At 45.0% G+C, this 26,876-nt stretch overlaps 2 protein-coding genes across 2 annotated transcripts; one reads left to right on the top strand and one right to left on the bottom strand.

The window, feature by feature from the left end:
* The first annotated feature begins 161 nt into the window (after positions 1-161).
* On the top strand, positions 162-11,685 carry LOC139385761 (cyclin P). Its single transcript, XM_071131021.1, has 10 exons — positions 162-230; positions 657-755; positions 6,540-6,665; positions 7,107-7,182; positions 7,275-7,447; positions 9,355-9,453; positions 9,676-9,788; positions 10,528-10,714; positions 11,195-11,373; positions 11,508-11,685. The coding sequence occupies exons 1-10, from the start codon at positions 162-164 to the stop codon at positions 11,683-11,685; spliced, it is 1,299 nt and encodes a 432-aa protein (XP_070987122.1).
* Positions 11,686-19,182: 7,497 nt separating this feature from the next.
* LOC139385479 (sodium- and chloride-dependent GABA transporter 2-like) lies at positions 19,183-26,656 on the bottom strand. The gene is made up of 13 exons (XM_071130551.1): positions 26,415-26,656; positions 26,030-26,164; positions 25,070-25,210; positions 24,274-24,361; positions 23,341-23,473; positions 22,941-23,179; positions 22,651-22,775; positions 22,442-22,554; positions 22,214-22,351; positions 21,074-21,176; positions 20,746-20,846; positions 20,312-20,482; positions 19,183-19,776 (listed from the first exon to the last, which is right to left on the bottom strand). The coding sequence occupies exons 1-13, from the start codon at positions 26,587-26,589 to the stop codon at positions 19,654-19,656; spliced, it is 1,785 nt and encodes a 594-aa protein (XP_070986652.1). The 5' UTR covers positions 26,590-26,656; the 3' UTR covers positions 19,183-19,653.
* Positions 26,657-26,876: the final 220 nt, after the last annotated feature.

Raw genomic sequence — 26,876 nt, 5'->3', positions numbered from 1 at the left:
AGGTCCTTGGTGTCCACATCACCAACAAACTAACATGGTCCAAGCACAAAAAGGCAGTCATGAAGAGGGCACGACAAAACATGTTCCCCCTCAGGAGTTTGAAAAGATTTGGCATGGGTCCTCAGATCCTCAAAAGGCTCTAGAGCTGCACCATCGGGAGCATGGTTGCTGGTTGCATCACTGCCTGGTTTGGCAACTGCTCGGCCTCTGACCGCAAGGCACTACAGAGGGTAGTGCGAACGGCCCAGTACCTCACAGGGGCCAAGCTTCCTGACATCCAGAACTTCTATACCAGACGGTGTCAGGGGAAGGCCTGAAAAATTGTCAGACTCCAGCCACCCTAGTCAAAGACTGTTCTCTCTGCTACAGCACGGTAAGCGGTACCGGAGTGTCAAGTCTAGGTCCAAGAGGCTTCTAAACAGTTTCGAAAAGTAAAAGTTTTGAATTACAAATTGATTGATGTAGGCTAATTCCTCATCTGCCAAATGTATGCTGAATATGTAAGTGTAAACTGATCAGGGATCAGTCACACACATGCAAATCATGACGTCTACCTCCCCAACCCCAATTAGTCAATCACGTGTGTTTATTAGCCGACTGTCAGATAATGTTGACTGTTTTGTGTCTCATCTGCCACTCCTCGTGGTTTCAAGTAGCTGCAGCGCCTCGAAGTGAATTTGCTCTCTCCGGATCGAAGCATCATGGCCAAGACCGGATTCTGCGATTCCATACCACTGCTGGACTTGCACAAGAAGGTGAGTTTAAAGTTGAAATATAATGCGTACAGTTTTGTGTATTCGACGTCCCATAATGTGTCCAAACATTTAAATGGCGCACAACACCTTTCCAAGTAAATCACATTTTATTTGTCACATTCGCCGAATGTAACAGGTGTTAACCTTCCCGTGAAATGCTTACTTAGAAGCCCGTAACTCTATTTTTAACTGCATGATTGGTGAATAAAATATTGACTAAATAAACTGGTTTTATCTTTATACCTGTCGCACGACCCACTGGTTGATGCTCAAGTTATAAAACCCTCTTAGGCCTCACTCACCCTAAAATACCTACTTTAGCCCTCGTCCTCCACATACAACACCCGTTCTGTTCTGCCAGTCACATTTGGTTAAAGGTCCCCAAAGCACACACCCCTGGGTCGCTCCTCTTTTCAGTTCGCTGCAGCTAGCGACTGGAACGAGCTGCCAAAAAACACTTATTTCCATCTCTTCAAAGACTCAATCATGGACACTTACATAAGTGCGAAGCAGCTACAACTGTATCTGCCTTACCTTTGTGCTGTTGTCTGTGCCCAATAATGTTTGTACCATGTTTTATGCTGCTACCATGTTGTGTTGTCATGTGGCGCTAACATGCTGTGTTCTTAGGTCTCTTATGTATTGTGGGTTCTCTTGTCGTGATGTTTGTTGTCCTATGATTTTAATCCCAACCCCACAGGGGGGCTTTTGCCTTTTTGGTAGGCCGCAATTTGTAAATAATTTGTTAGTAACTGACTTGCCTAGTTAAGTAAAACAATTTACATTCATTTTCTGGTTTTGGGTGTGAATGGTTTCATAGATCATTTGTAGCCCTTGATCATGATGCTCAGGTCCATTACACATGTCATTGGACAAAGGCATCTTCTGTGGGAGGGAGTTTTGTTATTAAGGGTGTTTACACATTGTCCTCTTAATAAAATAAGCCATCTCAGTCTTTAAAGTGAACTCTGGGGTAAAATAAATGAAGGCAAAATAATTTTTTGTACTGCCTTCGGGTGAGAACTCAGCTCTTTTGCCAGTTCACATCCCTTTTTTTTGTTTAGGCTTCTGTTCTCTGCATTCACATTGCTGTATTTAGGAACAAACAAGGTCTTTTTTTACAAGAGTCACTCAATGCTCTCAGGGTTTTACATAGTAAAGCACAAGCCATTCAATCAGGACGTGTTATTGAACAGTGTGTGTGTGTGTGTGTGTGTGTGTGTATATATACATTTAGGAAGCTAATAGATTGCATTTAGTTAAAAGATTAGACGTAATTGTAATCAGAAGCTACTATTAACATGTAAATAGTATTGGTAACAGAAGAAATGGCAGAATAACTACAGATTAATAACTGCTTTAAATTAAATTGTACACCCAAGGTAGGCTACTGCCCCTTTAAGAGCTAGAATTGCTTTTTTATTTTACAGATTTATTTGATTGTGATTCCCACCAACTGTTGCCTAATCACACTATTCAACCCCCACAATCGAGTAATCAGTTTGACGCTGTCTTGGCCTATAGATCAAATACTACATAGAAATAATAATAACTATAACCCCCCACGAGGCTGCACGTCATCTTCTCTTTTTGGGTAATGGCAGGGGAAACTGTGTTGCACTAGTTTAGTGTGTGGTGTGGGAATAATGACAAACGCACCTGGGGAGCTTTGTTTTCACATTGCCCTGAAAAAGGGAACCAGACTGAGAAATTCAAGCAAATCAAACTCAGACCAACTCTCAACAGGGGCTCTTTTTGAGGTGTTCCTTTTGGAGTGTTAACACTGAACAAAAAATGAAGCAAACCACACTGAGTTCACACACATTGGCTGAAAGGGACAAAGTGAGGACATCCTAACACACGCTGCTTGTCATATGGTTTATGAAACAAAGACTTTACCTTTCATATCGGCAAGAATCCCCCCAAAATAATCATTTAGTAGACAACTTTAGGGTTTCCACGCGGCCGTGTAGGGTTAGGGTTTCCACGCGGCCGTGTAGGGTTAGGGTTTCCACGCGGCCGTGTAGGGTTAGGGTTTCCACGCGGCCGTGTAGGGTTAGGGTGATTGTTTGTGGAAAACAGTATCTGCATATCTGTGTGTAACAGGAGACGGACACCACAAACATGTTGGCACTAAAAAATACTGTTGGCTGCAACTGTTAGAACCAGTTAAAACTGTACAGCAGTGGAGGCTGCTGAGGGGAGGACGGCTCATAATAATGGTTGGAAGGGAGAAAATGGAATCTATGTATTTGATTCCGCTCCAGCCATTACCACAAGCCCATCCTCCCAAATTAATGCACCACCAGCCTCTTGTGGTATGCAGTGTATTTTGCATTTGTGAAATACTTTTGATCTGATATGAAAGTAGAGGGATTTGTTTCTAGAACTATACCGCAACTGAGCATTGGTTCACGTTTAGATGCATTTGGCTGTTTTGGTTTGCCTGGTTTTATAAAAGTAAAAAGCCTTTAAACATGTCATGCTATTCTACATACTTTTACATATTAGCAGATTTTATTTATTTTTATACCACACAAATTACAGGCTAAGAATGGACAGCGATTCTTTAACTGCTGGCTACTCTTCAGTGAGTAGCTAAAACAACGGAGGCAGCTTATGGTTGAGAAATTAACATTAAATTATTTGGCAACGGCTCTTGTGCTCCCTCAACTTGAGACATCTGTAGCGACATGTTTTAGTGGCTTTCTTTTTTCCATAGCACAAGGTGCACCTGTGTAATGGTCATGCTGTTTAATCAGCTTCTTGATATACCACAGCTGTCAAATTGATGGATTATCTTGGCAAAGGGGAAATACTCACTAACAGGGATGTAAACCAATTTGAGAGAAGCTTTTGTACTTATTGGACATTTCTGAGATCTTTTATTTCAGCTCATGAAATATGGGACCAACACTTTACATGTTGCGTTTATAGTTCAGTCTCGATTACTTCCCAAGTGAAGTTTGCCTCTAAATGTCAATAACAATACAAGGATATCCCAATATGCATCTGATGTAATGTAAGTTACTTGAATCTGGTGTATTGTGAAGTCAATAACTCTGATAAATACATCATGGGAAAGAATTATTGTAGTAGTAGTAGTAGCAAGCTATCAAAGTTGCTCTCTGGTCCTCCTCTATGCACTCTCCTTCTTACTCTGAACAGAACATAGACTAGTCTGCGCACAATATGGTATATTTTTGGGGGGGACCAAGCCTAATCAAAAACTATTTTTGGCAGAAACTGTTGACTCCCCTCCTGAACTGCCACTGTAGCTCTACACTGCACAGCCATTGGTTAAGAAGCACACAAACTATTTTGATCAGCAAGAGAAGAGCAGACGGGCGTAGGGTTGGAATATCTATTGCAGTGTGTAAAAACTGCCTAGTTTTATTTACACCATCCCAGCATCTTAGAAATATAACTTTGATCTGTGCTTAGTAGCTTGTTAATCAAATGATTGAGACCACATTAAATGGCCTATAGGCGCATTTGATATTGCCCGCCCAGGGGAGAATCAGAGATGAGGGGTGGCATCGCGCACGTGTGTGTGCACTTCATTTGGAAAGTATTCAGACCCCTTCCACATTTTCTTTCATTACAGCCTTATTCTATAATGGATTTTTTTTTAAATACAATCTCATCAATCTAGACACAATACCCCATAATGACAAAGCGAAAACAGGTTTTTAGAAATGTTGGCTAATTTATTAAAACATACCTTATTCACTTACGTATTCAGACCCTTGCTATGAACCCTTGCTATCCCTTGCTATCTCGGGTGCATTCTGTTTCCATTGATCATCCTTGATTGGAGTCCACCTGTGGTAAATCCGATTGATTGGACATGATTTGGAAAGGCACACACCTGTCTATATAAGGTCCCACAGTTGGCAGTGCATGTCAAAGCAAAAACCAAGCCACAAGGTTGAAGGAATTGTCTGTAGAGCTCCGAGACAAGATTGTGTCAAGGTGGGCCCCTTCGAACACAGTGGCCTCCATTATTCTTAAATGGTGGTTCCAAACTACTTCCAAGACTCTTCTTCTGGCCAAACTGAGCATTCGGGAGAGGAGTGCCTTTATCAGGGAGGTAACCAAGAACCCGATGGTCACTCTGACCGAATTCCAGAGTTCCTCTCTAAAGATAGCAGAACCTTCCATAAGGACAACTATCTCTGCAGCACTCCACCAATCAGGCCTTTATGGTAGTGGCCAGATGGAAGCCACTCCGCTTGGAGTTAGCCAAACGCCACCTGAAGGACTCATAACATAAGAAACAACATTCTCTGGTCTGATATAACCAAGATGGCATTCAGGCCAAAAAATTCAAAGCGTCACATTTGGAGGAAACCTGGCACCATCCCTACGGTTAAGCATGGCGGTGGCAGCATCATGCTGGGGGGGATGTTTTTCAGCGGCAGGGACTGGGAAACTAGTCAGGATTGAGGCAAAGCTGAACAGAGCAAAGTACAGAGACCCTTGACGACAACCTACTCAGGACCTCCGACTGGGGCGACGGTTAACCTTCCAACAGGATAACAAGCCTTAGCACACATCCAAGACAACACAGGCATGGCTTCTGGAAAAGTCTCTGAATGTCCTTGAGTGGCCCAGCCAGAGCCCAGACTTGAACCCGATCGAACATCTCTGGAGAGACCTGAAAATGGCTATGCAGGAAAGCTCCCCATCCAATCTGACGGGGCTTGAGAGGATCTTCAGAGAAGAATGGGAGGAACTCCCCAATACAGGTGTGCCAAGCTTGTAGCATTACACCCAAGAAGACTTGCGGCTGTAATTGCTGCCGAAGGTGCTTCAACAAAGTACAGAGTAAATGGTCCGGCTACTTATGTAAATGTTTCCGTTTTTAATAGTTAATTTCTAGACCTGGTTTCTCTGTCATTATGGGGTATTGTGTGTAGATTGATTGATTAGGAGGGGGGGGGGGTTGAAATTACAGTGAAATGCTTAACATGCACCTGTGGAACGGTCGTTAAGACATGAACAGCTTACAGACGGTGGGCAATTAAGGTTAGTTATGTAAACTTTGAACTGAAGAGGCCTTTCTACTGATTCTGGAAAAACACCAAAAGAAATATGCCCAGGGTCCCTGCTCACCTGCGTGAATGTGCCGTAGGCATGCTGCAAGGAGACATGAGGACTGCAGATGTGGCCAGTGCAATACATTGCAATGTCCGTACTGTGAGACCCCTAAGACGGCACTACAGGGAGACAGGACGGACAGCTGATTGTCCTCGCAGTGGCGGACCACGTGTAACAACACCTGCACAGGATCGGTACATCCATACACCTGCTGGACAGGTACAAAATGGCAACAACTGCCCGAGTTACACCAGGAACGCACAATCCCTCCATTAGTACTCAGACTGTCCACAATAGGCTGGACTGAGGGCTTGTAGGCCTGTTGTAAAGGCAGGTCCTCACCAGATATCACCGGCAACAACGTCGGCTATGGGCACAAACCCACCGTCGCTGGACCAGACAGGACTGGCAAAAAGTGCTTTTCACTAACGAGTTGCAGTTTTGTCTCACCAGGGGTGATGGTCGGATTCGCGTTTATCGTTGAAGGAATGGGCGTTACACCGAGGCCTGTGCTCTGGAACGGGATCGTGTTGGTGCTGGCGGTTCCGTCATGGTCTGGGGTGGTGTCACCGCATCTTCGGACTTTGCTTGTCATTGCAGGCAATGCTGAGTTTATATAGGTAACCGTTGTGTACATTTTCATCCGTCCCTAAGATGTATTTTTGGCTGCCTCCAACACAGGTGGCGGAAGAGAGACGAGCCCCCTTAAGAGCCTTGGCCAATGCCTGTGGGCCCAAAGAGCGTTGGCAGCCCCAGGAGGGAGAGTCCAAGGGGACCTACCAGAAAACTGAGCCAGAGGCCAGATGGGTACACCTCTTTCATTCTAATAGAGCCTGACCTGCCTTCTATTCCATTTCCTCTTCCCCCTGTTAACGCTCTTCCGTCTGTTCTGGAGTGTAATCATTAGTCCATACTGTAAAATTTGAGGTTCTATTGGACAAATTCAGGTAGGTTCCTTTCAGTTGGCTTATGTTTAAGGAGTGTTTTGCAACAGAATTGGCAAAATGAATAAACCCCAGCTGCGAAGGCCCACATTCAAGTGCATATCCTAATGTCTCACCCCATTGCTTGCTCTCTAGTCTTTATGCATCGAGTACACTTCACATCAAATCATTTATTGAAGTCTCGGAACAGTATGTGGAGTCTCCATATTAATGCAGTCTTACAATACCATATTTTGATATCTTATCCTTCCTCTGTGCCACACTTTGTGTTAATGTAATTGTCCTGCTGTGTATGTCTGTGCAGGCCAGGAGGCTGCCTGTGTCAACGGATGATGGCATTATCATGGGCTTCCATGAGGACGACAGCCCCTCTCATTCAGGTCACTGCAATATATTCCTGTACCAAATATGACATATAATTGTGTGTCAAGCCATGTCTGTACTAAGTTAACCCTATCTCTACTAAGGTCAGGTGGCTGTATGGAGGAAGAGGCTGTGCTGATCTACCTGCATGGCCTCCAGGGCCTCTATAGCCTGCAGGCGTTGGTGCCTGGCATGCTTCGTCATGAGACTGAGCTGGCCATGGAGACGCTTGGTCTTATCTACGACAGGAGCTACGCATGGGACATCTTCTCTGACATGATGGTGGGGGTTGTAATAGAGGTGGTTCCATGTAATGAGTAGCCTTGCGTCAGAACCAGATAGTCTTGATAGATCCCAGAGTTAATTCCTAGGGTTTTTAGCTTCCTAGGCTTTAGCTCACACTCTTGTCACAACTTAGGAAAGTTGAACAAGATTGGGAGTAGGCTTGTATTGTTAGTCAAGAATCGCTCTACATTTGAATCAGTAAATATGTTTTCATCTACAATTTTTATGCTGGTAGTCATACCGTATAATCAAAAAAATATCACGTCAGCTGTGCTGCAACAGGAAGTTTTGGTACAATTTTATAAATGCGGACAGAGCATTTGTTCATTCAACATCTTTCTGTCTGTAAAATTAATTCAGCAAGCTATTGATTTTAGCAACCATAAACTTTGAGTCACGAAGGCCAGAGTCTGCGCATTTGCTATTTAATGCAACTGTTTTTGTGACAAAACTATCGGTAGAGTTGAAGCTGTGATGGAAATGCAAATGTTATTTTTGTCTGCAAATTTCAATTTGGTTGAAACGCCACTGGGAAATTGTTTGAATATCCGCATGAAAATCTTTTGCCAATGGGCTGGAAACCAAGCTAGTGGAGTTATTTTGTTTGTTTGCTGTACTTCTGTCATTGACACAAATGGTCGGCCCATTAGGGCCGATTTCAAGTTTTCATAACAATCAGAAATCTGTATTTTTGGGCACCGATTTGCCTTTTTATATTTTTATTTTAATACTTTTATTTAACTTGGCAAGTCGGTTAAAAACACATTCTTATTTACAATGACGTTCTAGGAACGGTGGGTTCACTGCCTCGTTCAGGGGCAGAACGACAGATTTTCACCTTGTCAGATCGGGGAATCCAATCTTAGTTAACTAGTCCAACACAATAACGACCTGCCTCTCTCTCGTTGCACTCCACAAGGAAACTGCCTGTTACGCGAATGCTAGCTAGCATTAAACTTATCTTATAAAAACAATATCAATCATAATCACTAGTTAACTACACATGGTTGATGATATTACTAGATATCTAGTGTGTCCTGCGTTGCATATAATCTGACTAAGCATACAAGTATCTGACTGAGCAGTGGTAGGCAGAAGCAGGCGCGTAAACATTCATTCAAACAGCACTTACATGCGTTTTGCCAGCAGCTCTTCGTTGTGCGTCAAGCATTGCACTGTTTATGACTTCAAGCCTATCAACTCCCGAGATGAGGCTGGTGTAACCGAAGTGAAATGGCTAGCTAGTTAGTGCGCACTAATAGCGTTTCAAACGTCACTCGCTCTGAGCCTGTGGTTGTTTCCCTTGCTCTGCATGGGTAACGCTGCTTCGATGGTGGCTGTTGCCGTTATGTTGCTGGTTCGAGCCCAGGGAGGAGCGAGGAGAGGGACGGAAGCTATACTGTTACACACACTGGCAATACTAAAGTGCCTAGAAGAACATCCAATAGTCAAAGGTTAATGAAATACAAATGGTATTGAGGGAAATAGTCCTACAATAACTACAACCTAAAACGTCTTACCTGGGTATATTGAAGACTCATGTTAAAAGGAACCACCAGCTTTCATATGTTCTCATGTTCTTGAGCAAGGAACTGAAACGTTAGCTTTCTTACATAGCACGTATTGCACTTTTACTTTCTTCTCCAACACTTTGTTTTTGCATTATTTAAACCAAATTGAACATGTTTAATTATTTACTTGAGGCTAAATTGATTTTAGTGATGTATTATATTAAGTTAAAATAAGTGTTCATTCAGTATTGTTGTAATTGTCATTATTACAAATTTTTAAAAAATGTATCGGCCGATTAATCGGTATCGGCTTTTTTGGTCCTCCAATAATCGGTATCGACGTTGAAAAATCATAATCGGTCGACCTCTAATTGACACTGCCTCCTTTTCCAGAGAAGTCAGTTGCGGTTCACCTTCCCCAATGCAGACCTACCCAGACCTTTCACATACACCACCCGTGCCATCCTGGTCGACTGGCTCATCCAAGTCCATGTGAGTTCCACTCGTGTTCGTCTACTTTTTATCTAAAAGGATTTCCTGGTTAAAATGTACTCACCTTGCTACTTCTCAAATTTAGAAAATGTGCACTTGACAACAGGTTGACCCTCTAAAGTGAAGCAGGTTTTAAGCAGATGCCCTTCAGCGTACCTAAGACTAAATGTATGTGGTAGAATTCAGGCCATTGTGTCCTCCCATCACCCCTGCCTCTTACAGGAGGTGTTCCATTTCTCAGAGGAGACCCTCTACCTGTCTGTCCACCTCCTGAACCGCTGCCTACACCAGATCAAGGTTAACACAGCCAAACTGCAGCATCAAACTAGGGAGTGGTCTGAAGCCATTATACCTAGCTTGGTGTAGCATAATCAATTAAGAGTTGGATATATGTCTGGTTCTTCCAGACTTTCAAACACTGACAGTGGGAGCTAGAGAAGGGGATTGAGCAGGGTTGTTTTTGTACCAGGGCTTTCTCTGTAAAACTGACTATCCTACCGATCCTCGACTTCGGCGATGTACAAAATTGCTTCCAACACATCAAACACAGTGCCAGGCACCTTATACCACCCACCACTGCGACTTGTATGATACATATGGTGTTCTTACAAGTCCATGCTAGGTAAATGCCTTATTTTCACTGGTCACGATGGCAACACCCATCCGTAAGCCATTATGCCTAGCTTGGTGTAGCATAATCAATTAAGACTTATCTCCCTCACCAACTTAAAACATCTGTTGAGCAGTTAACCGATCGCTGCAGCTGTATTGTCTATGTATATAGTTCTCATCCCCATACTGTTTTTATTTATTTAATTTTCTGCTCTTTTGCACACCAGTATCTTACCTGTACATGACCATCTGATCATTTATCACAGTGGGATTCGCCTACCTCCTCATGCCTTTTGCACACAATGTATATAGACTCCCCCTTTTTCTCTACTGTGGACTTGTTAATTGTTTACTTACTCCATGTGTAACTTTGTTGTCTGTTCACACTGCTTTGCTTTATCTTGGCCAGGTCGCAGTTGGGCTTTCTACCTGGTTAAATAAAGGTGAAATAAAATGGAATAGTGTTCTCCAAACCCCTCCCTCTCTCCAGGTGTCTGAGCTGTGCTTCCTCATGGAGAATGGCTACTCCAATAGACAGCTGCTCCGTATGGAGCGCCGAGTCCTCACTGAGCTGAAGTTTGAGCTTTCCCACTGCTCTCCCCTGCACTTCCTGCTCCTCTCTGCCTCAATCGCCCACTGCAGTGCCAAGGTGGGTGAACCCTCAACACTTTAACCCTGAGCAGTTCGGACAGATTCTAGAATGGATGCCATGTTGGCTCCTTTATTCTCTAAATGTTGGAGAGTTAACAAGACGAGTGCCTCCGACAGTTCCCTCAAATGACAGAGCAGTGAATTTAACACCCGTTTTGTTTTGTTTAGCATTCAGGATAATATGTAAATTTGTACGGTATTGTGATGTCAACAAATTGCATGTCTACCTTCACTGGACATCTTAATAGGGATATAAAACTTTCAGAAATTAACCGCACAATGCAGAATGTCACTTAACAAGTGCTATGTGGCGCCATGGGAATGTTCAGACATTGGCCAAATGACTGCTTTAACCTAGTTGCTAGTCAAACTGCTCAGATTATCAGATCCACATGACAATGTTAGTAATCTGAGATGTCCAGCACAACCGTAATTAAGACAACCTGGAACGTCCCCCTTTACATGTCTCTACGTCCAGGTGGTGTGGATGGCCCGTTACCTTCTGGAGCTCTCTCTGTTGGAGGGACAGTGTGTGGTGTTCCTGGCTGCCCACCTGGCTGGTGCTGCCCTCTGTCTGTCCCGCAGGGTACTGCAGGAGCCCCCCACCCCAGAGGGAGAAACTGCCTGGTGTGTTGCCTCAAGTATCCACGTAGGCAGGTGAGAAGAGGCTCTTTTCTTGATTGCAAATATACTTGACATGATACCCAATCATTTTCACTATTAGACTTTGAAGTAGAATGTACTTCTTTTGTGTTTTGACCCAACCTTTTTGTCCTGTCTGCCTCCTTCAGTGAGACGACCCTGCTGAGGATAATGCTCATCCAGGCAGGGGCTGCAGCCCGGGCCCAGAGCAAAGATACTCGCGCTACTTTCCTCAAGTACTCCACAGCAGGGACCATGCATGTCAGCAGCCACCCGTCCCTGCTGAGTGCCCCCTGTCTGTTGGGCCTGCCAACTACACACACCTGAAGCCCCACAGTAGCCTGCACATGAGGTGCGTGTCTGTTTTTCTCTGGGAATGGGCCATTTTAGGAGGAATCAGTATCACGTTTTGAGGAAGGGAGATGGACATCCTAAATGAGGACTGCTGGCCCTTAGTCACCTTTTACTTCCAGACATTTCATATTGTAAACGAGAGAGCTTGAGATGAAGGCTTGCGAGATTACATTTGACCCACCACATCAAGAAGAGGTGTGAGGGGGAGGAAGGGGACGTCAATATAATATGCAGTACCAAACTGACTTGTATGGTTAAACAGGATTTGAGTGCCTGTTCTGGACTGGCCAGTGCCACATTTCTTTTATGCTCTTATCTTGGATCTAATTGCGAATAAAATTAAAAAAATGTTTTGTCTTTTGATGATGCTTCATCTTTTTTACTGTTTCTTGTCAAATGTTGGGACAAAAAAAGCAGGCTTCCATTGTTTAAATGTGAGATGGTTTAATGGAACTTTTTTAATGATGTTAAATAAAGTTGTCTGCTAGCATTTGTTGTAAGCTACCTCTAAGTTTCTGTCTGCACTTATTTATATAGCCTGGCTACATCTGCCCCTTAGCTCAGGGATTCTTGAAAGTAGGGACAATCCTTGTCCAGCAGAAACTGTCTACTGTGCATTTGGAAAGTATTCAGACCCCTTTTTCCACATTTTGTTACATTACAGCCTTATTCTAAAAATGTATGAAAAACAATTTAATATCTCTACATATAATGACAAAGGGAAAACAGGCTATGAGAAAAGATGTGCCCATTTTTTATTGTTTAACCTGTTTAGGATAGGGGGCAGCATTTTCACATTTGGATGAAAAATGTGCCCAGAGTGAACAGCCTGCTACTCAGTCCCAGTTGCGATTTATATGCATACTATTGGATAGAAAACACTGAAGTTTCTAAAACTGTTTGAATAATGTCTGAGTATAACAGAACTCATATGGCAGGTGAAAACCTGAGAGAAATCCAACCAGGAAGTGGGAAATCTGAGGTTTGTAGTTTTTCAAAGCTTGGCCTATCGAATAGTGTCTACAGTATCTAGTGCTTGTGCCTCATGAAGATGGATTACTGGGCTGAACGCGCTAACAACAAGTAGCTGTTTGGACGTAAATTATGAACTTGATCGAACAAATCAAACATTTATTGTGGAACTGGGATTCCTGGGAGTACATTCTGATGATCATCAAAGGTAAGTGAATATTTATGCTATTTCTGACTTATGTTGACTCAAATGGTGGATATATTTTTGGGTTGTTTTGGTCTCTGATCGCTGTACACAGATTATTGCATGGTATGCTTTTTCCGTAATTAAAAAATAAATAAATCTGACACAGTGGTTGCATTAAGGAGAAGTCTATCTTTAATTCTGTGAATAACACTTGTATCTTATCAATGTTATGAGTGTTTCTGTAAATTGAAGTGGCTCTCCGCAAACTCACCATGTTTTGGAAGCAAAACATGACTGCATGTAACGCGCCAATGTAAACAGATTTTTTTTTATATAAATATGCACTTTATCAAACAAAGCATACATGTATTGTGTAACATGATGTCCTATGAGTATCATCTGATGAAGATCATCAAAGGTTAGTGATTCATTTGATCTATATTTCTGCTTTTTGTGACTCATCTTTTGGCTGGAAAAATTGCTGTGTTTTTGACTTGACTCTGACCTAACATAATCATATGTTGTGCTTTCACTGTAAAGCCTTTTTGAAATCCGACACAAGGGGTAGATTAACAAGAAGTTGATCTTTCATTTGGTTTATTGGACTTGTTAATGTGTGAAAGTTACATTTCTAAAATATATTTTTGAATTTTGTGCGCTGCCTTTTCAGCGGAATATTGTTGAGGGGTTCCGCTAGCCATAATCCCTTAAGTATTTAGACTCTTGCTATGAGACTCAAAATTGAGCTAGTGCATGCTCTCGCCATTGAGCATTCTAAAATGTTTCTACAACTTGATTGGAGTCCACCTGTGGTAAATTCAATTGGTTGGACATGATTTGGAAAAGCACGCACCTGTCTAAAGTCTCTCAATTGACAGTACATGACAGAGCAAAAACCAAGCCATGACGTGGAAGGAATCGTCTAGAGCTCCGAGACAAGATATGGGGATGTTTTTCAGCGGCAGGGACTAGAAGACTAGTCAGGATTGTGGCAAAGATGACCTGCGCAAAGTACAGAGCGATCCTTGATGAAAACCTGCTCAGGACTTCCAACTCTGGCGACGGTTCACCTTCCAACAGGATAACGACCCTAAGCACACAGCCAAGACGACACAGGCATGGCTTCGGGACAAGTCTCTGAATGTCCTTGAGTGGCCCAGCCAGAGCCTGGACTTGCTGGCAGCACTCTGGATCATTGCTACTCATACAAAGCCCTCCCTCGCACTGCTTTTGGCAAATCTGGCCACGACTCAATTTTGTTGCTCCCAGCCTATAGACAGAAACTAAAACGGTAAATGCTCGTGCTCACGTCTGTTCAACACTGGTCCGACCAAATCTGATTCCATGCTTCACGATTGTTTAGATCACGTGGACTAGGATATGTTCCGGATAGCCTCAGACAAAGACATTGATGTATACGCTGATTCAGCGAGTGAGTTTATTAGCAAGTGCATTGGTGAAGTCGTAACCACGGTGACGACACAAACCTTCCCCAACTCCGGTGGATTGATGGCATTGAGAGGATCTGCATTCGCTGCCATGGTATAAATCATGGCAAGGCGACCGTAAAAATGGCAGAATACAGTGTAGCTATTCCCTCAAAGGCAATCAAACAAGCTAAGTGTCAGTATAGAGACAAAGTAGAGTCTCAATTTAACGGCTCAAATACGAGACGTATGTGGGGTCTACAGTCAATCACAGATTACAAAAAGAAAACCAGCCCCATCACGGACACATCTTACTCCCAGACAAACTAAACAACTAATTTGCTTGCTTTGAGGAAAATACACGCTACCAAAACCTGCGGGCTCTCCTTCACTGCAGCCAACGTGAGAAACATGTTAACCCTCGCAAGGCTGCCGGCCCAGATGGCATCCCTAGCCGCATCCTCAGAGCACGCGCAGAACAGCTGGCTGGTGTGTTTTTCAACCAATCCCGATTTACAATCTGATGTTCCCAAATGCTTCAAGGGCCACCATTGTTCATGTTCCTAAGAAAGCTAAGGCAACTGCCCTAAAGACTATCGCCCCGTAACACTCACTTCCGTCATCATGAAGTGCTTTGAGAGGCTAGTCAAGGATCATATCACCTCCACCCTACCTGACACCCTAGACCCACTCCAAATTGCTTACCGCCCCAATAGGTCCACAGACGATGCAATCACACTGCACACTGCCCTAACCTATCTGGACAAGAGGAATACCTATGTGAGAATGCTGTTCATCGACTACAGCTCGGCATTCAACACCATAGTACCCTTCAAACTCGGTATTAAGCTCGAGACCCTGGGTCTCAATCCCGCCCTGTGCAACTGGGTCCTGAACTTCCTGACGGACCGCCCCCAGGTGGTGAGGGTAGGTAACATCTCCACCTCACTGATTCTCAACACCCACAAGGGTGTGTTCTCAGCCCTCTCCTGTACTCGCTGTTCACCCACGACTGCGTGACCATGCACGCCTCCAACTCAATCATCAAGTTTGCAGATGACACAACAGTAGTGGGCTTGATTACCAACAACGACGAGACGGCCTACAGGGAGGAGGTGAGGGCCCTCGGAGTGTGGTGTCAGGAAAATAACCTCACACTCAATGTCAACCAAACTAAGGAGATGATTGTGTACTTCAGGAAACAGCAGAGGGAACACCCCCCTATCCACATCAAAGGGACAGTAGTGGAAGGGGTGGAAAGTTTTTAAAGTTCTTCAACCTCAGGAGGCTGAAGAAATCCGGCTTGTCACCAAAAACACTCACAGACTTATACAGATGCATAATCGAGAGCATCCTGTCGGGCTGTATCGCCGCCCATAACCGTAAGGCTCTCCAGAGGGTAGTGAGGTCTGCTCAACGCATCACCAGGGGCAAACTGCCCTCCAGGACACCTACACCACCTGATGTCACAGGAAGGCCAAAAAGATCAAGGACAACAACCACCCGTGCCACTGCCTGTTCACCCCGCTATCATCCAGAAGGCGAGGTCAGTACAGGTGCATCAAAGCGGGGACCGAGAGACTGAAAAACAACTTCTATCTCAAGGCCATCAGACTGTTAAACAGCCATCACTAACATTGAGTGGCTGCTACCAACATACTGACTCAAATCTCTAGCCACTTTCAATAATTAACATTTGGATGTAATAAGTGTGTCCCTTTAAACAATGCCTTTTATATGTTTACATAACCTACATTACTCATCTCATATGTACAGTGAGGCAAAAAAGTATTTGGTCAGCCACCAATTGTGCAAGTTCTCAAACTTAAGATGAGATGCCTGTCATTTTCATCATAGGTACACTTCAACTATGACAGACAAAATGAGAAATCCAGAAAATCACATTGTAGGATTTTTTAAAATTAATTTATTTGCAAATTATGGTGGAAAATAAGTATTTGGTCACCTACAAACAAGCAAGATTTCTGGCTCTCACAGACCTGTAACTTCTTCTTGAAGAGGCTCCTCTGTTCTCTACTCATTACCTGTATTAATGGCACCTGTTTGAACTTGTTATCAGTATAAAAGACAGCTGTCCACAACCTCAAACAGTCACACTCCAAACTCCACTATGGCCAAGACCAAAGAGCTGTCAAAGGACACCAGAAACACAATTGTAGACCTGCACCAGGCTGGGAAGACTGAATCTGCAATAGGTAAGCAGCTTGGTTTGAAGAAATCAACTGTGGGAGCAATTATTAGGAAATGGAAGACATACAAGACCACTGATAATCTCCCTCAATCTGGGGCTCCTCGCAAGATCTCACCCCGTGTGGTCAAAATGATCACAAGAACGGTGAGCAAAAATCCCAGAACCACACGGGGGGACCTAGTGAATGACCTGCAGAAAGCTGGGACCAAAGTAACAAAGCCTACCATCAGTAACACACTACGCCGCCAGGGACTCAAATCCTGCAGTGACAGACGTGTCCCCCTGCTTAAGCCAGTACATGTCCAGGCCCGTCCTGAAGTTTGCTAGAGAACATTTGGATGATCCAGAAGAAGAGTGGGAGAATATCATATGGTCAGATGAAACTAAATATAACTTTTTGGTAACTCAACTCGTCGTGTTTGGAGGACAAAGAATGCTGAGTTGCATCCAAAGAACACCATACCTACTTTGAAGCATGGGGGTGGAAACATCATGCTTTGGGGCTGTTTTTCTGCAAAGGGACCAGTACAATTGATCCGTGTAAAGGAAAGAATGAATGGGGCCATGTATCGTGAGATTTTGAGTGAAAACCTCCTTCCATCAGCAAGGGCATTGAAGATGAAACGTGGCTGGGTCTTTCAGCATGACAATGATCCCAAACACACCGCCCGGGCAATGAAGGAGTGGCTTCGTAAGAAGCATTTCAAGGTCCTGGAGTGGCCTAGCCAGTCTCCAGATCTCAACCCCATAGAAAATCTTTGGAGGGAGTTGAAAGTCCGTGTTGCCCAGCAACAGCCCCAAAACATCACTGCTCTAGAGGAGATCTGCATGGAGGAATGGGCCAAAATACCAGCAACAGTGTGTGAAAACCTTGTGAAGACTTACAGAAAATGTTTGACCTCTGTCATTGCCAACAAAGGGTATATAACAAAGTATTGAAACTTTTATTGACCAAATACTTATTTTCCACCATAATTTGCAAATAAATTCATTAAAAATCCTACAATGTGATTTTCCAGATTATTTTTAACTATTTTTTATATATATATATATATATATATATATATATATATATAATTTTTCTTATTTTGTCTGGGAGAACTTGCACAATTGGTGGTGGACTAATTAATTTTTTGCCCCACTGTATATATTGTACTCTATACCATCTACTGCAGCTTACCTAAGCCGCACAGCCATCGCTCATCCATATATTTATATGTACATATCTTTATTCATTCCTTTACACTTGTGTATAAGGTAGTTGTGAAATTGTTAGATGACTTGTTAGATATTACTGCATGGTTGGAACTAGAAGCACAAGTATTTAGCTACACTTGCACTAACATCTGCTAACCATGTGTATGTGACCAATATAATGTTATTAGATTTTGACTTGAACCTGATCAAACATCTCTGGAGAGACCTGAAAATGGCTGTGCAGCAAAGCTCCCTATCCAACCTGACACAACTTGAGAGGATCTGCAGAGAAGAATGGGAGAAACTTCCCAAATACAGGTGTGCCAAGCTTGTAGCGTCATACCCAAGACTCGAAGCTGTAATATTTATGTAAATATATTTCTGTTTTTTTATTTAGTGTAACCGATGTGAAATGGCTAGCTAGTTAGCGGCTAATAGCGTTTCAATCGGTGACGTCACTCGCTCTGAGACCTTGAAGTAGTTGTTCCGCTTGTTCTACAAGGGCCGTGACTTTTGTAGAGCGATGTGTAACGATGCTCATTGTTGTGTGCAGAGGGTCCCTGGTTCGAGCCCAGGTATGGTCAAGGAGAGGGATACTATGCTGTTACATTGATGCCATTGACCCGGATCACTGGTTGCTGCGGAAAAGTTGTTATTGAGTTGTTATTTTACCTGAAATGTTCCTCTACTCTGACAATTAATCCACACATAAAACGGCCAACAGAATCGCCTTTTTATTTATTTTCCCCCCTTTTTCCCCCCCAATTTCGTGGTATCCAATTGTTTTAGTAGCTACTATCTTGTCTCATCGCTAAAACTCCCGTACGGGCTCGGGAGAGACGAAGGTTGAAAGTCATGCGTCCTCCGATACCCAACCAAGCCACACTGCTTCTTAACCTAGCGCGCATCCAACCCGGAAGCCAGCCGCACCAATGTGTCGGAGGAAACACTGTGCACCTGGCAACCTTGGTTAGCACTCACTGCACCCGGACCGCCACAGGAGTCGCTGGTGCTGGTGGGTAGAGGTGACTGGTGGGTAGAGGTGACTGGTGGGTAGAGGTGGTGACGGCTGGGTGGAGGAGGAGGTTACAGGTGGTAAATGTCAGAGCGAGCCAAGTCTCAACCACTGAATGATTTTAGGGATGTATTTGATGGCACCATTAGACTCATCCTCTTACAGCAAGTCAAGTCCCCTTTAAATAAGTTACCCTTCTTTACAGTATGTGTTAGAAAGAGGAGTTGCCTCTTTCTCTCATCTTCCCTTTATCTTTCCTTTCGGCTTCAGTATTGACAAAGTATTGTGATTTTAGATTAAATACTGTGTAGCAGAACAAGTGTGTGAGTTTGCTTCTTGAGTGCCAATACACACACTTCTATGTGACAAAGACAAAACACGCTTCATTTTTTAATCTACTTTAATTAGTGTTTTTAGGAAAACATCCTGTTTCTGATGTCTAGTAAGGATTATAAAAATGCAAGTGAAGGCTAACGTTGAGGTAAAGCACTAATACAAAACAAAAATGCCATTAGTCAGTTGCTGTATATTAGCCAAAGGTGGTCTTTCATAATAAGAAACTGACAACCTAGATGACCTTTTATGAGACTACAACTGCTACCATGGAAACTGGATTGAGTGACTTCAGAAAGGAAAGTCATGAGCTGCCAATAACTCATGTTAAGCCCTGAGTGGGGACAGTTGAAAGAACATTGTTTTGTACAATGACAACCTACAGTGTCTCTAGGTTGCTTGAGCTATGTCCTTTCAAATGTAAGGTGGCAACACTTCAAATATGGAACATGATGACACTGTATTGAAACATGCACCATTGTTCATTATCAATGTGTTTCTCTCAACGTGTTGGTAAAGATACAAGAGTTCAGCTAGGTCTTAAAATAAACGTTCAGTATACGAAGAGCTTTGACACAGAAGCTGTTCTGGGTATGTGTCAGTTGTCTGTGCTTTCCCTTGCTGCAGTCATGAGTGTACCTCCATCTCTGCTCCAGAGGACAGCCTTTCTCTTCCGGGTCAACGGGAGGTCATTGTCTGGCCGACACAAGTGGAGGAAACGCTAAGGAGTTGAGGGGAAAGTCAGCACATCAACATGTCAACTTTAGTGGTTAATGATTTAAACATCATTATTTCTTTGTTAGTTGGTTTCTTCAATAATTTATAGTGAATTAATAATACCTACCCACTCAGTTTACAAAAATAATTTAAGATCTATATGTCCTCCAATTTGACCCTCTAAACATAATCATTCTATGACCAATCCACAAAGGAAACCAGAGTTTTAACTCCAGTCACAGGACAGTCCCACTCTCACCTCTCTAAGGCTGCCTGTCACAGGGCAGTCCCACTCTCACCTCTCTAAGGCTGCCAGTCACAGGAGTGTCCCACTCTCACCTCTCTAAGGCTGCCTGTCACAGGGCAGTCCCACTCTCACCTCTCTAAGGCTGCCTGTCACAGGGCAGTCCCACTCTCACCTCTCTAAGGCTGCCTGTCACAGGGCAGTCCCACTCTCACCTCTCTAAGGCTGCCTGTCACAGGGCAGTCCCACTCTCACCTCTCTAAGGCTGCCTGTCACAGGGCAGTCCCACTCTCACCTCTCTAAGGCTGCCTGTCCCGATGCAGATCTGCAGCAGGGCCCACCCGGGGACCAGGACGATGGAGGAGAGGGCCAACAGCCAGCCCAGAACATACACCCATCCTGGGTACACATACCAGCGGTTGAAGGTCAGGGGCTGGTACTCCACCAGAGAGCAGATGAACGACACCTGGGAGAGACGAGGGAATGAGCATTTCTTCAACATGAATGCTTTTAACTTCTAGAATAACTCCAGATCAGTCCTTGTTGACGTGAGCATGTGAACATAGTTGCTTGTGTAAAGCAAGTCAACGTCCAAATGCAACAGGTACCATTTACAAAACATGAATCTGTAAACTATTGCATTGTGATAGTGCCATCTCCTGGTACCTTAGAGGATTGCACAATGTGAGTCTTGCTTGCCGTTACTGTCCATCATAGCCTGAAACTCACCAGGGAAACCAGAGGGGTCAGGTAGAGCCAGCAGAGCTTGAAGACGGGGTTAGGCCTCATCCCTGTCATGTCCTCTATTACGCCATACATACGCTCTGCACCTGGTGGGCAAGATTGGGTGCACGTTAATGACATTATCGACATGTTGTATTGATATCAGGTTTATCATTTCAATAAGATTGATAGTGGAATGATACTGGTTTACCATTCTATAGGATTCTATGGCACTACAGTGTTTATCTTTTATATATATTTTATAAATGATATTTTTTATTTGACAGAAATGATTGACATAAATGTATTCCAGGTTAGTTCACATCAGCCTCACCAAATATCCATCCCATGGCCAGGGACTCGAACACAGAAAGGAAGAGCAAACAGGTTCCGTTACAGGCGTAGTAGTCAAACAGCTGGAACACATACATCCCACCCTGGGGACAGGAGGAGGGAGGTGTGACTAGGACAAACACTCTCTTTAAGTAGATCACAGAGATCTGGAACACATACATCCCACCCTGGGGACCTAGGACAAACTCTCCTTTAAGTAGATCACAGAGGGAACACATACATCCCAGGACAGGAGGAGAGAGGTGTGACTAGGACAAACACTATCAAGTAGATCACAGAGATCTGGAACACACATCTCTTTAAGTAGATTGGAACACATACACCCCACCCTGGGGACAGGAGGAGAGAGGTGTACTAGGACAAACACTCTATTTAAGTAGATCACAGAGATAGATCACAGAGATCTGGAACACACCCCACCCTGGGGACATGGAACACATACATCCCACCCTGGGGACCACTCCTTTAAGTAGATCACAGAGATCTGGAACACATACACCCCACCCTGGGGACAGGAGGAGAGGGTAGATCACAGAGATCTGGAACACATCCACTAGGACAAACTCTCACAGAGATCTGGAACACATACATCCCAGGAGGAGAGAGGTGTGACTAGGACAAACACTCTCTTTAAGTAGATCACAGAGATCTGGAACACATACATCCCACCCTGGGGACAGGAGGAGAGAGGTGTGACTAGGACAAACTCTCACAGAGATCTGGAACACATACATCCCACCCTGGGGACTGGAGGAGAGAGGTGTGACTAGGACAAACACTCTCTTTAAGTAGATCACAGAGATCTGGAACACATACATCCCACCCTGGGGACAAACACTCTCTTTAAGTAGATCACAGAGATCTGGAACACATACATCCCACCCTGGGGACAGGAGAACACATACATCCCACCCTGGGGACAGGAGGAGAGAGGTGTGACTAGGACAAACTCATACATCCCACCCTGGGGACAGGAGGAGAGAGGTGTACTAGGACAAACTCTCACAGAGATCTGGAACACCATTCCTGGCATTTCTCTCTCTCTTCTTCTCTCTCTCTCTGCTCTCTCTCTGCTCTCTCTCTCTCTCTGCTCTCTCTCTACCCTCTCTTTCTCTCTGACCTCTGTGACCATGATGAGTTGGAAGAAGAAGCAGGTGAGACAGAAGAAGAGGAGGAAGAGCTCCCTGCGCCCAGTCCACCGCAGCACTGTGGGAAACAGGTCTGATACTGACGTCATCACCACCTCCATGGCAACAAACTGGATGGGGGGGAGGAATACAGAACGCCTTTAAACTTTAGAGATGAATGTGTGAACTATTGTGTGTGGACTGTGTAGATAATAGCTAACCTGTGTATCCAGACCCAGTAGAATGATCATGATGAAGAAACAAGCAGCCCACATCTGAGGCAGGGGCATCATGGCTACTGCCTGGGGGTACGCTATGAACGCCAGCCCAGGACCTGAGAGAACCCAGTTTAAAATACAATGTATTTGTTTCACTTCATTTCATCCAAGTGTCCAACTGTCCTGAAAATAAAAACTCATTTGTGCAGTACCTGACTCCGCCACCTCCTCAATGGGGACGCCCTGTTCATGAGCCATGAACCCCAGGACTGAGAAGACTGCGAACCCAGCAACCACGCTGGTGCCGCTGTTCAGCAAGCACAGCCACAGGCAGTCTCTGAAACATACACAGACACAACATTCAACACACACAGTGTCAGAACACAGTGTCACCACACACAGTGTCGGCACACACAGTCAACACACACAGTGTCAGAACACACACAGTGTCAGAACACACAGTGTCACCACACACAGTGTGCTGATGAGGATAAGGACTCACTTGTAGCAGTTGTTGTTGTAGGTATTGTAGGAGCCCAGCACGGTTAAGGAGCCCACTCCCACACTGTAGGAGAAGAAGATCTGGGAGCCGGCCTCCATCCACACCTGGGGGTCAGAGAGCCGGTCTGGTTCAGGGTAGAGGTAGAACAGGACCCCCTGCAGGGCCCCTGGCAGAGTCAGGCCTCTGATCAGTAGTACCAGCAGCATCGCGTAGGGGAAGGTAGCAGTGAAATATACAACCTAGAGAGAGAGCGTGTGTATGGATGGAGACAGGGAGAGGGTGTAAAATCACAAAGACAGAAAGCCATGAGAGAAAAAGGATAAGAGATTGTACTCTTTTAATGCTAAACAGAACATATGTTGTGTGTGTGTGCATATGTGCTGTGCACAAACACACACACCTTGCCTGTTGACTTGACCCCTTTCCAGATGCAGAAGTAGCAGATGACCCACATGACGATGAGACAGAGCAGCACCTCCCACCTGATACTACCCACCTCCTCTATACCCCCCGAGATGGCCAGCACACGACGCCTAGATGGAGAGAGGGGAGAGACACAGAGGGGAGAGACAGAGATAGGAGAGAAACAGAGAGGGGAGAGACACAGAGGGGGGAGACACAGAGAGAGGGGAGAGAGACAGACAGAGATAGGAGAGACAGAGATGGGAGAGAAACAGAGAGGGGAGAAACAGAGGGGAGAGACACAGATGGGAGAGACAAATAGAGGGGAGAGACAGAGGGGAGTGTCACAGAGGGGGGAGAGACACAGAGGGAAGAGTCACAGAAAGGGGGGAGACAGAGAGAGGGGAGAGACAGAGAGGGGAGTGTCACAGAGAGGGGAGAGACAGATAGGAGAGAGAGAGACAGAGAGGGGTGAAAGAGAGAGGAGAGACAGAGGGGGGGAAACAGAGAGAGGAGAAACAGAGAGAGGAGAGACAGAGGGGGGAGAAACAGAGAGAGGAGAGAGAGGAGGGCTAGAGAGATGGGTGAGAAACAGAGAGAGGAGAAACAGAGAGAGAGGAGGGACAGAGAGGGGGTGAGACAGAGAGAGGAGAAACAGAGAGAGGAGGGACAGAGAGGGGGTGAGACAGAGAGAGGAGAAACAGAGAGGGGGTGAGACAGGGAGAGGAGAAACAGAGAGGGGGTGAGACAGAGAGATGGGTGAGAAACAGCAGCAACTCCCACGTGACACTGCCCACCTCCCCTTTACCCCCCAGATGACCAGCACACGACGCCTAGAGAAAGAGACTGGTGGAGAATGTAGACAAACTGACGTTGTCTTTTATGTTGTGGCCAACTGGAAGATCAAGGTATGTTGAATCCGTAAACTTACTCCCAGAATTCAGTGGCTGCAGAGGTTGAGTTCATCTGTCCAGTCCAATTGAAAGTACGGTTTTGAGAGGAGAAGTCAACACAGTCATCTAATGGGGAAGAGAGAACATCATGTTTACAACTAAAACTTGCTCTAACAATTCTTATGGTAAAGAACACCCTTTATGTTATAATTTTTTACTATTTTACCAGGTGAGTTGACTGAGAATACATTCTCATTTGCAGCAATGACCTGGGGAAAGTTACAAAACATGGTCAAAATACATACCAAAAACGTGAGTGAAATTCACCTGGTGGTGAGTTGGAGTACTACGTACCAATGGTGCAGCCGGCCCAGGGTACCTACCAGCGTTCCAGGGGTTGGTGCAGCCGACCCAGGGTACCTACCAGCGTTCCAGGGGCTGGTGCAGCTTGTCCAGGGTACCTACCAGTGTTCCAGGGGTTGGTGCAGCCGGCCCAGGGTACCTACCAGCGTTCCAGGGGCTGGTGCAGCTTGTCCAGGGTACCTACCAGCGTTCCAGGGGCTGGTGCAGCCGGCCCAGGGTTCCTACCAGCGTTCCAGGGGCTGGTGCAGCTTGCCCAGGGTTCCTACCAGCGTTCCAGGGGCTGGTGCAGCCGGCCCAGGGTACCTACCAGCGTTCCAGGGGCTGGTGCAGCTTGCCCAGGGTTCCTACCAGCGTTCCAGGGGCTGGTGCAGCCGGCCCAGGGTACCTACCAGCGTTCCAGGGGCTGGTGCAGCCGGCCCAGGGTACCTACCAGTGTTCCAGGGGTTGGTGCAGCCGGCCCAGGGTACATACCAGTGTTCCAGGGGTTGGTGCAGCTTGCCCAGGGGAGCTGAGCGCTGAAGGAGAAGACCAGGTAGAACAGAGCCCAGGCCAAAATGATGATGTAACACATACAGCTGTAGAGAAGGATCAACTGCCCTGCATAGCCGATACCTGAGAGGGAGACACATTGACAGACTACATAACCAGATGATTTCCACATGGTCCTGAATGGACAGGTGTTACACTAACCCTAACTTTATCAAGAGTGAATTACCACACTTTCTTTCTGCCAAAGGTTGGGGAACAAGGCTCAGACAAACAGTTCCCACTCATCTTCCATCTCTTCAAAAAGGAACTTGATTACTTGATTACAAAAAGGAACTATTACTCCCCTCTCCCTCTAACAAAATGTAATAAAACATTTCCTGCTCTAACACTTGTCTTTTCCTTCTAGCACTGACTTTGCTGATAGCTGCTCTACTGAATGAAAACATGTACTTACTGTGATATGTGTTTGTCTCACCTAGCCACCTTAAGCTGATTGAACTAACTATACGTTGGGTCTGGATAAGAGCATCTGACTCAAATAAAAAATGTGTATGTAAATGACAGAAGCATTTACCTTTGATCTGTGAGAATGTGTCACCAGACTTGGCACTTGTTGTGCCTCCAGCCTGCTTACATATTAACCCCTCTGTATTCACAAATGAACCTCTTCATGTCATTCTTATCCAGTGGCACCGAGGCCATAGGTGTCAGTGTTTTCGGCCTCCTAGAACGGCCATGGATACCTTTCATTTGTCGTCAGGAGTTTGTGTCAACTTATTTAGGATTAATTGGAAATCCACCCTAATTACACAGTCCAATTCAGATGAATTGAAATAGTTTGAGCATCATGTATTCCTATGTTCTTCTGCCTGTTCTGTCTACAGCCCTGTTTCTGTGACTCCTCAGTGGGTGGGGGTGTCATCGTGTTGCCATGGTGCTCACCCTCGGCCAGTGGGCACAGCCTCTTCCAGCAGGTGATGCCCCCCTCCTGAGTGTACTGTCCCATGGCCGTCTCCAGCAGGAACAAGGGCACCCCGCAGGTCATCACAAACACCAGGTACGGCACCAGGAACGCCCCTGACAAATACACACCACCAGATCACTACATGAGAACAAAATGATAGCTACTATATAGTTACTATAAAGTACCTTATAGAAACAAGAAGAGAAATGCCATGCTTCCATACCTTGGCTTTGTCTTGTGATCTCTATACCTGGTCTGTACGAACGGTACTGTATCAAACATACTGCTATGATCTAAGTTGCCTAATTTGATCAGCTGATCATCATTTGAAAAACAATGGCACCCTCTCCTTCATGGACTCACCTCCACCATTTTTGTAGCAGAGGTAGGGGAATCTCCACACGTTACCTAGTCCCACCACGTTCCCTGCTACGGCCAGAAGAAATTCCGTCTTGCTGCCCCAATGACCTCTCTCCTCCATTTTCACCTTCGCTGATCCCTCCTTCACTGCACATCCTTCCTTCACCATCACCAACATTTCCTTCTGACCCAGGTCGTCATCCTTTCTTTTTTCGCCCTCTATCCATGCTTTTCCTTTTGTTCCATCTCTCCCATATGCCTGTCCGTCCATTGTGTTCTGAAGGCTGGTATCTATCCCAAGTTCAGCCAGCGTGACTGAAGCAGCAGGAGTCTGAAATGTACTCATTGACTCAGACAGACACATTCCAACTTCTACTGTTGAGTTTGGACGACTACAATCCTTCAATAAGTTACTGAGGCCTGAAAGGACCCTACTCAAAGACATGGGCTCTAGAGTGCATCAAT

This window comes from Oncorhynchus clarkii, chromosome 27, assembly GCF_045791955.1.
Source record: "Oncorhynchus clarkii lewisi isolate Uvic-CL-2024 chromosome 27, UVic_Ocla_1.0, whole genome shotgun sequence".
Classification (NCBI taxonomy): Eukaryota; Metazoa; Chordata; class Actinopteri; order Salmoniformes; family Salmonidae; genus Oncorhynchus; species Oncorhynchus clarkii.
Note: the sequence above shows the minus strand (reverse complement) of the source record. Positions and strands in the feature narration are given on the sequence as shown.

What these genes read in the sequence shown, in the direction of transcription:
- LOC139385761 (XM_071131021.1), top strand. Translation starts at nt 162, where the DNA reads ATGGTTGCTGGTTGCATCACTGCCTGGTTTGGCAACTGCTCGGCCTCT. An exon ending in CTGAGCCAGAGGCCAGATGG is followed by an intron (nt 6,666 to 7,106) that starts GTACACCTCTTT and finishes ATGTCTGTGCAG; the next exon opens with GCCAGGAGGCTGCCTGTGTC. An exon ending in TCAAGTATCCACGTAGGCAG is followed by an intron (nt 11,374 to 11,507) that starts GTGAGAAGAGGC and finishes TGCCTCCTTCAG; the next exon opens with TGAGACGACCCTGCTGAGGA.
- LOC139385479 (XM_071130551.1), bottom strand. Translation starts at nt 26,589, where the DNA reads ATGTTGGTGATGGTGAAGGAAGGATGTGCAGTGAAGGAGGGATCAGCG. An exon ending in GCAGCCACTGAATTCTGGGA is followed by an intron (nt 23,474 to 24,273) that starts GTAAGTTTACGG and finishes CTCTCCATCTAG; the next exon opens with GCGTCGTGTGCTGGCCATCT. An exon ending in AACTCATCATGGTCACAGAG is followed by an intron (nt 21,177 to 22,213) that starts GTCAGAGAGAAA and finishes TCCTGTCCCCAG; the next exon opens with GGTGGGATGTATGTGTTCCA.